This window comes from Phoca vitulina, unplaced genomic scaffold, assembly GCF_004348235.1.
Source record: "Phoca vitulina isolate PV1807 unplaced genomic scaffold, GSC_HSeal_1.0 scaffold94, whole genome shotgun sequence".
NCBI classification, from domain to species: Eukaryota; Metazoa; Chordata; class Mammalia; order Carnivora; family Phocidae; genus Phoca; species Phoca vitulina.
The window spans coordinates 1512270-1520757 of NW_022589797.1; the positions used below are offsets into that span (position 1 = coordinate 1512270).

Here is an 8488-nt window from a genome sequence, read left to right on the forward strand (position 1 = left end):
GTCCCTTTCCCATCCGCTCGCAGATAGGTGCCCACATCAAGCACCGCGTGCAGGAGCTGGGGCACGGCTGTGCCGCTCTGGTCACCAAGGCGGGCGCCCTGCAGTGCAGCCCCAGCGACGCCTACACCAAGAAGGAGCTCATAGAGTGTGCCCGGAGAGTCTCCGAGAAGGTGACTGCGCCCATCGCCGTGGACTGGGGCACTGGCTCCCCGACCCCGCGGCGGCCCTTCCCGTCATCTTCCTGCCTTCCCAGCCCTCTCCTCCGTCCCTTCTCCCGGCCACCGGTGACCGCCCCCTTCCACGAGGCACCGGCCGGAGTCCCCACGTGCCTTCCCTCCCCCAGGTGTCGCACGTGCTGGCCGCGCTGCAGGCGGGGAATCGTGGCACCCAGGCCTGCATCACGGCCGCCAGCGCCGTGTCCGGCATCATCGCTGACCTCGACACCACCATCATGTTCGCCACGGCCGGCACTCTCAATCGCGAGGGGGCCGAGACCTTCGCAGACCACCGGTGAGGAGGGAACGGGCCTCCTGGAGGCGGGCCGGGGGGGGTGGCGGGAGAGGCTGCAGGGGCTGCAGGGGCTGCAGGGGCTGCAGGGGCTGGGGCAGGCCTGTGAAGGGCTCACTAAGCCGGGCCCTCCCTCAGGGAGGGCATTCTGAAGACCGCAAAGGTGCTGGTGGAAGACACCAAGGTCCTGGTGCAGAACGCGGCCGGGAGCCAGGAGAAGCTAGCCCAGGCTGCCCAGTCCTCCGTGGCCACCATCACCCGCCTCGCTGACGTCGTCAAGCTGGGTGCAGCCAGCCTGGGAGCCGAGGACCCTGAGACACAGGTAGCCGCCCGACGCCCCTACTTCTGGCCAGAAGCACTCACCGCCTGTTGGCCCTGTCTCTCCCACGGACCAGAGCTTGCGCTCCCTCACGCAGGTGGTGCTGATCAACGCAGTGAAAGATGTGGCCAAAGCCCTGGGAGACCTCATCAGTGCCACGAAGGCCGCGGCTGGCAAAGTCGGGGACGACCCTGCTGTGTGGCAGCTCAAGAACTCTGCCAAGGTTGGAGGGGAACGAGCACAGCATCAGCAGAGGGGCGGGTCGCTGCGCGTCCTCCTGTTCCTTAACGTGACCCCCCGCAACTCCTCTGATGCCCCCAGGTGATGGTGACCAATGTGACATCGTTGCTTAAGACCGTGAAAGCCGTGGAAGATGAGGCCACCAAAGGCACACGGGCCCTGGAGGCAACCACAGAACACATACGGCAGGAGCTGGCGGTGAGCGGGAGCCGGGGGCCCCGGGGACGTGGGTCCGAGAGGGGTCGTGACAGACTGTGAATCTCCTCCTTCTCCTCGCTCACTGCCACATGCGTCAGTGAGCCGTGCTGGTGTCTTTCCCCTCCTCGCCTACTTCCGAGTTAGCGTTGGACACCTGCCTTCTCCCCCCTCCCGCTTCCCGCCGCCGCCAGTGGCCGCCTCTTGGCTTTCATCTTCTTCAGACATTTCGAAATCATTTGACTTTGTGAACAAGCCTGTCTGGAATTCTTTCTTCCTGGGCCCTCGTGACAGCGGCTTCTGTCTTTGCTTCTCGAGCGCCTCTCCCGTGGTGTCGGCGAGCCCCCGTGGGCCTAGGAGACGCGGAGGCCGGCCCAAACTGGTGCAAATCGCCTGCTTTCTCGGTCCTCTTCTTTGGCACGTTTAACCGCTTCCCCGGCCGTTCTCTAGCAAGTTGACTTCAGTTCTGAGTTTAGTTATTCTCAGCTGCCTGTTTGACAAACCGCTGAGATGCCAGGCCTCCCAGCTTCTGGCCAACAAGCCACTTCCTCTTACGACAGGAGCCGCCTCAGTCACCTGTGACTTCCCGGTCTTGGTCCCCAATCCGGGCCATTGCTCCACCTCCCAGCCGCCCTCCCCTTCTCTGCTCCTCTCAGCCCTCCTCTCCTGCCCCGCTGTGGGCACCCGGGTTGGGATCCTCGTCCGCTCTCCTTCCACTCTGCTGCGCGGGTGTTCTGCCTGGGACTCTCCTCTCCTCCGACTGCTGCCATTCTCATCTCCTTCTCATCTTGCTCATTTCTGAATTCCCTGATATGGTCCTCGGCGATGCTCAAACTGAAACTCTTTAACTTTCTGCCTCCCAAACCTGAGCATTCCCTGGTCCTTCTCATCTCAGTCAGTGGCACCTTTTAATAATAACTCAGATCCTAAAGGCAGGAATGCAGCTGTAACGTCCGTCTTTCTCTCGTTCCCCACACCCAAGCACGTTGCCAAGATGTGTCAGCGCTCCCTCCCAGCGGATCGCCTTTTCTCTTTTCCCCATCCCCACCACCTCCACCTCGTCCACACCGTCACCAGGCCCACAGTGTATTTATGCCGTGGCCTCCCTCTGCTCTGCCCCCTCACTCACCCCTCCGATGCGCTCTCTGTACACGGGAGCCAGAAAATGTAAACGAGGTTATGTCACTTCACTGCTTAAAACCCTTTAGGGAGTGTCCTGGCGTCTGTGGTAAAATCCACACTCCTTAACCGTCACCTTCCAAGCCCCGCGGCCCCTGCCAACCTCCCTCCTTCAGGCTGCAGCTTAAATGTCCTCTTCTCAGAGGCGCCTGGCTGGCTCAGTCGGTGGAGCATGCAACGCTTGATCTCGGGGCCGTGAGTTCGAGCCCCACTTTGGGTGTAGAGATTACTTTAAAAAATAAAATAAAATCTTAAAAAAAAAAAAAGTCCTCTCCTCAGAGAGGCTTCCCCAGCCACCTACCTGAGAAAGGACCTCATTTTTATTTCTCAGCATGGCACCCTCTTTATTTCCTTCACAGCCCAGTTCAGTCTTTAGTTTTTCTGCTTGTTTACTTATTGTCTGTGTCCAAAACTATAGTGTAAACTCCATGAGAACAAAGGCCTTGTCTCCTTTATTCCCCACTGCACTCCTAGCACCTCACACAGAATCTACCACCTGCTGATTTTTTTTTTTTTTTTTAAAGATTTTATTCATCTATTTGACAGAGAGATACAGCGAGAGAGGGAACACAAGCAGGGGGAGTGGGAGAGGGAGAAGCAGGCTTCCCACGGAGCAGGGAGCCCGATGCGGGGCTCGATCCCAGGACCCTGGGATCATGACCTGAGCCGAAGGCAGACGCTTAATGACTGAGCCACCCAGGCGCCCCCACCTGCTGATTTTTAATAATTTGCTGAATAAACACATACATCAAAAAAAATTTTTTTTTACTTACTATGCAAAATTTTAAGTACCTTGGTCTGATACTCAAGGCCCCAACAACCTTTTTTCCACCATCCCTATAATTCTAGAACATTGCTTGATACTCTCTCACTTGACATCCTGGTTATTCATGGCCCACTGGGTACCTAAAACACCCTCCTGTTATCTAGGTCTCTTAAGACCCAGCCCCTTGACCCACCTCTGCCACTCACCCCTTCAAGGCTTCTCTATAGTTTAGGAATGAAAACCCAGCTCAAAGGTAATTCAAACAAATAAACTCTCAAATTTCAAACAATATAAATTTCAAACAAACAAACTCTCCCCAATCACTTCGGTCAGAAATGACCAGCAGCCTTATGTTAGCTGTGATACGTGAACTCCTCCAAGGACCTGATCTACACTAAGTACTCAGTGAATGGCTGTTCTCGAGCCCGTGGATCAATGGACCAGTTTATACAAGTGGAGTGCTACATTAGACAAGTAAGTCTCACTCACTGTACAATCTTCCTTCTTGTTCGACCCCCAACAGGTCTTCTGTTCCCCAGAGCCACCTGCCAAGACCTCCACCCCAGAAGATTTTATTCGCATGACCAAGGGTATCACCATGGCAACAGCCAAGGCTGTTGCCGCTGGCAACTCCTGTCGCCAGGAGGACGTCATCGCCACGGCTAATCTGAGCCGTCGCGCTATCGCAGACATGCTTCGGGCTTGCAAGGTAGAAACCCTGGTAGCGAGGCGAAGTCTGAGGCGGTGTGGCAGCTTTAGGGCAGAACGTGGGAGCGGAGAAAGTGCAGGGGCTCTGGGGGCCTGGAGCTCTGTGGGACCCTAACGCTAACTCCACGGGACAGGAAGCAGCTTACCACCCAGAAGTGGCCCCTGATGTGCGGCTTCGGGCCCTGCACTACGGCCGGGAGTGTGCCAACGGCTACCTGGAGCTGCTGGACCACGTGCTGCTGGTAAGGAAGGCGGCCGCTGTCTGCTCCTCGTACCAGCCTCCCTGCGTACGGTCCTCTCCCCATGTGCTCCACACCCAGCTCTCCAGTCGGCTGTTCACATCTCCTCCCCGCCCCACCTTCTATTTCCCAAATCTGTTTTCATGCCCAAGCCTCCCTTCCACTGGGGCCCCATCATTCTGAGCATCTTTGGTTTTCCCGCTCACCTCTTCCTCTTCATTTCTCTTATCTCCTCTCTTCCCACCTGACCGCCCCCTTCTCTACCTTCGTCGTCTCTTCTTTCTCCTCATTTCATCATTCTCCTTGCTCCCTGTCAGCCGGTGAGTGACACACAGCCCCACTGTCTTCCCCATGTGTGCGGTGCGGGGCCGGGAGCACACCTGCGCAGGCGGCATGCGGTTTGCGGGCTGCGGCGTGGAGCGGTCCCGGCAGGGGGCAGGGGGCACGGCTGGCCTGTCTCGTAGCTCCGGCGGAAGCTAAGATCTGATGCTTCCTGCTCCCTGGCCTCTCTTCCCCAGACCCTGCAGAAGCCAAGCCCAGAACTGAAGCAGCAGCTGACGGGACACTCAAAACGTGTGGCTGGTTCGGTCACCGAGCTCATCCAGGCTGCTGAGGCCATGAAGGGTGAGGGGTGACCAGGGGCAGGGAGGGAAGGGCAGCCTTTTTCATGGGGGGGGATCTCTGCCTCTTGGTTGGGCTTGCTCAGAGCTGGCCCTGCCCGCAGTCCCCACAGGTGCCGGGGGCGCTAACCATGCTGCCCAGTGCTCCTGACCTCCCTGCTCTGCCTTAGCCCTTGCCTTCCTCCCTTCGCCCCACCAGGAACAGAATGGGTGGACCCAGAGGACCCCACAGTCATCGCTGAGAACGAGCTCCTGGGGGCTGCGGCCGCCATTGAGGCTGCAGCCAAAAAGCTGGAGCAGCTGAAGCCTCGGGCCAAACCCAAGGTCAGTCCTCCCCCGTCCCTCTTCCCGCCCCTCCTACTGGCAGAACGCCCCCACCTTCACTTTGCGTCTCTCTCTGCAACCTTTGTCTGTTCCTTGTAGGAGGCGGATGAGTCCCTAAACTTTGAGGAGCAGATCCTGGAAGCTGCCAAGTCCATCGCGGCGGCCACCAGCGCCCTGGTAAAGGCAGCGTCAGCGGCCCAGAGGGAACTGGTGGCCCAGGGGAAGGTACGTACTCGGACGCGCATGAGAACGGGCACAGCAGCCGCTTTGCTGCCCGTCCTCCAGTTGATGGGGGGCTTTTACACGCCCACGGAGGGCACAGGTGTGAGCAGGCCCTCCTCTTTCCCCCCCCAGGTGGGCGCCATTCCAGCCAATGCACTGGATGATGGGCAGTGGTCCCAGGGCCTCATTTCTGCTGTGAGTACACAGCGCCCACTAGGTCCCTCGGCTAGGGAGGCTTGAGAAGGCCGGGGGCGGGGGGGGGAGGACCAGGGCAAGAGGCATATTCTAACCTAACCCTCCCCACTTCAGGCCCGGATGGTGGCTGCAGCCACCAACAACTTGTGTGAAGCCGCCAATGCCGCCGTGCAAGGCCACGCCAGCCAGGAGAAGCTCATCTCATCAGCCAAGCAGGTGGCCGCCTCCACAGCCCAGCTCCTTGTGGCCTGCAAGGTCAAGGCTGACCAGGACTCTGAGGCGATGAAACGACTTCAGGTGAGGAACCCTGGCCATCCGACGGCCCCTTGGGCTGTGCCGCTTTAAACCGCTACCCCCCAGCCGCGCGTCCCCGTGAGGGCGTAGAGCGACTCTCGCCGCTGAGTCTCCGGCCTCCCGCTGCCTTCCCTCTGCCCAGGCCGCCGGCAACGCGGTGAAGCGAGCCTCGGACAACCTGGTGAAGGCGGCCCAGAAGGCCGCCGCCTTTGAAGACCAGGAGAACGAAACAGTGGTGGTGAAGGAGAAGATGGTCGGGGGCATCGCCCAGGTGAGCGTCGCCCCAGACACCGCCGGACACGGCCAGTAGGGCGCTCATGCCGCCCGCGCTGGCCCCGGGCCGCCCCGCGCCTGGTGCGCCCTCGCTGAACTGAGCCCCTGGTCTCCACCCCGCAGATCATCGCCGCCCAGGAAGAGATGCTTCGGAAGGAGCGAGAGCTGGAAGAGGCGCGGAAGAAGCTGGCCCAGATCCGGCAACAGCAGTACAAGTTCCTGCCTTCAGAGCTTCGGGATGAGCACTAGGGCAGCCGCCGCTATTTAATGCAGACCCGGCCCAGAGACTGTGCGGGCCACTACCAAAGCCTCCTGGGGCTCGGCCCGCCCCGCCCCGCCCCGCCCCAGCACTCCCCAGAGTGCCTGCCAAACCCCGGGCCTGGGCCTGCCCGGTCCCGCTGCACATGCCCCCGTGCCCTCCCTGCCTCCAAGTGCCTTCGTGCCCTAGGGCCCCCTAAGTGCCTGCCCCTCCCTAGCGTATTCACGCTCCAAGAGTAGTAGTAACGCTGCTGCGCCTCGGCCTGAACCTGCCGGGGCTCCCGCCCGCTCCACCCTGCCAGTCCCCACAGCCTTGGCTCTACTCCTCCTTTTCTGATACTGTCTCTACCCCCACCCCCAGCTACCTGTGGGGGCCACGGGGTTGTCAGCCCCAAACAGGTCATGCTCCCAATAAAGGTCATTCTGCCTGCGACCCCCGCCTGGCTTTGTGAGGAGATGGGAGATTCCCCTCCGGGAAAGAGAATGTGGAGGAAAGAATGCAATTCAGTTCTATCACCAACTTCCCCTGGCTCAGAAATGGAGTGGGGGCACATTGTGGCATTCTGCCCCCTGCGGCCCCTTCCTCCTCCTTGCACCCAGATCCCCAAAGTCACCATAGTTAGGAAGCTGAGAAGTCCTGTTGTCCCCAGCTCACTGGCCAGCACTGCCCATGCCTCACCAAGTGTCATTCTTCTGCTGGGACAGCAGCTGCCACTGTTCTTTGTGGCTACCGAGGCCACTCTGTGCTTCATCACTGCTCAGAGTATTTGAACAAACGCAGTTCCTGGCCAAATTCAAAGTTTGCAAAAGCAGTTTTGCTGAAAAGAATAAGCCTGTAAGTTACAAGTGTCTGAGCCTCAGAGACCTATGACCACAGATCTGGTGGGGGCTGTTAACAAGCAGAGAGTCCAACCTGAGGCCGCATCGGGTGGGTTCTCCTGCTGACAGGGCACTTGTAGGCCCTCCAAGGCCTTGTGGTTACTCCTGCCTAGAATAGCACTAGAAGAAAAAGAATTGAAAAAGCTTGACCCTGAGGTAAGACTTCATCAGGGGGCACAGCTCCCCTCACGGCCAGGCGGGTCCCGGTAGCACCGTTCCAGTTGCCCAGTTGCCCTGCTAATCTGGAGGTTACGTGGAGGGAGGCGGTCAGGGAGGTAGCTGTTATTTCCGCTTCCTTCCGACTTCACCCCCTCTGCCCACACGGCATGGACCAGGTGGCGGTCCTCTCAGGTCCGCCATGATTCTCATGCGTGATTCTTTAACCAGCCCTGTGGCCCAGAATATTTCCTTGTCTCTCCCTCCAAGGAAAACACAAACATCACCCACTACTATTCTTGGGTGCATTTCACCTCCTTGAAGCCATGGCATCTTCTACTCCTACCCCAGTAGAGTAAGTTTAAAGTAGGTGGAATTGGGACACCTGGGTGGCTCGGTTGGGCAACTGCCTTCAGCTCAGGTCATGATCCCGGCGTTCCAGGATTGGGCTCCCTGCTCAGCGGGGGGCTGTTTCTCCCTCTGACCCTTTCCCTTTCTATGCTCTGTCTCTCTCTCAAATAAATAAAAAAAATCTTTTAAAAATAAAAAAAAAAAAAAAAAAAGTAGGTGGAATTACTTTGTCCTCCCCAGAGCGGCCCATTAGGGAAGGTGCCAACTTCCTACCATCACTCCCGTGATTAATTCATTCAATATTTGCTAAGCCATGCCCACGCTAAGCACTGGAAAATAGAGATGCATTATCACCTCTCTGACGCAGAGGCCTGGCAACTCCAGTGCATACCACTGTGCCCCCTCACCCCAGATTCAATGTCCTAGCATCGTGAGTTGGGAACCAGAGTTCAAATCCCTTCTACAACCTCCCCAACAAGTGGTAGTCCAGACTGTCTGAACTCCTCCAGCTATCAGCCCAGGACAGCTGCTTACTCCTGCCACCACTTCCCTGCCATGTCCCCAAAAACTGACCAATCCCATACCTCTTACTAGTGATGCCTCAGGGAGCCTTCTGGGGAGAGGCTCGATTACCCATTAGACTAGCAGTTCTTAAAATGTGGTCCTCAGGCACCTACTGGTGCCCAAGACCCTTTCAGGAGTCCATAAGTTCAAGATTATTTTCATAACACTAAGACATTATTTTCCTTCTTCACAGTGCTCA

General features: G+C 58.2%; 1 protein-coding gene across 2 annotated transcripts in view; it reads left to right on the top strand.

Annotated features, from left to right (window-relative positions):
* TLN1 (talin 1) overlaps positions 1 to 6772 on the top strand; it is a 32045-nt gene extending 25273 nt beyond the window's left edge. The window contains exons 44-57 of one of the 2 annotated variants that reach the window (XM_032396735.1): positions 24 to 170; positions 344 to 510; positions 646 to 829; positions 924 to 1049; positions 1148 to 1264; positions 3730 to 3915; positions 4049 to 4156; positions 4672 to 4777; positions 4973 to 5097; positions 5197 to 5322; positions 5452 to 5514; positions 5629 to 5811; positions 5951 to 6079; positions 6205 to 6330. In XM_032396735.1, coding sequence (XP_032252626.1) covers positions 24 to 170; positions 344 to 510; positions 646 to 829; positions 924 to 1049; positions 1148 to 1264; positions 3730 to 3915; positions 4049 to 4156; positions 4672 to 4777; positions 4973 to 5097; positions 5197 to 5322; positions 5452 to 5514; positions 5629 to 5811; positions 5951 to 6079; positions 6205 to 6330 — 1893 coding nt within the window. Of the gene's footprint in view, positions 1 to 23; positions 171 to 343; positions 511 to 645; positions 830 to 923; positions 1050 to 1147; positions 1265 to 3729; positions 3916 to 4048; positions 4157 to 4671; positions 4778 to 4972; positions 5098 to 5196; positions 5323 to 5451; positions 5515 to 5628; positions 5812 to 5950; positions 6080 to 6204 lie in introns of both variants that reach the window. The other variant, XM_032396734.1, reaches the window with a different exon arrangement.
* Positions 6773 to 8488: the final 1716 nt, after the last annotated feature.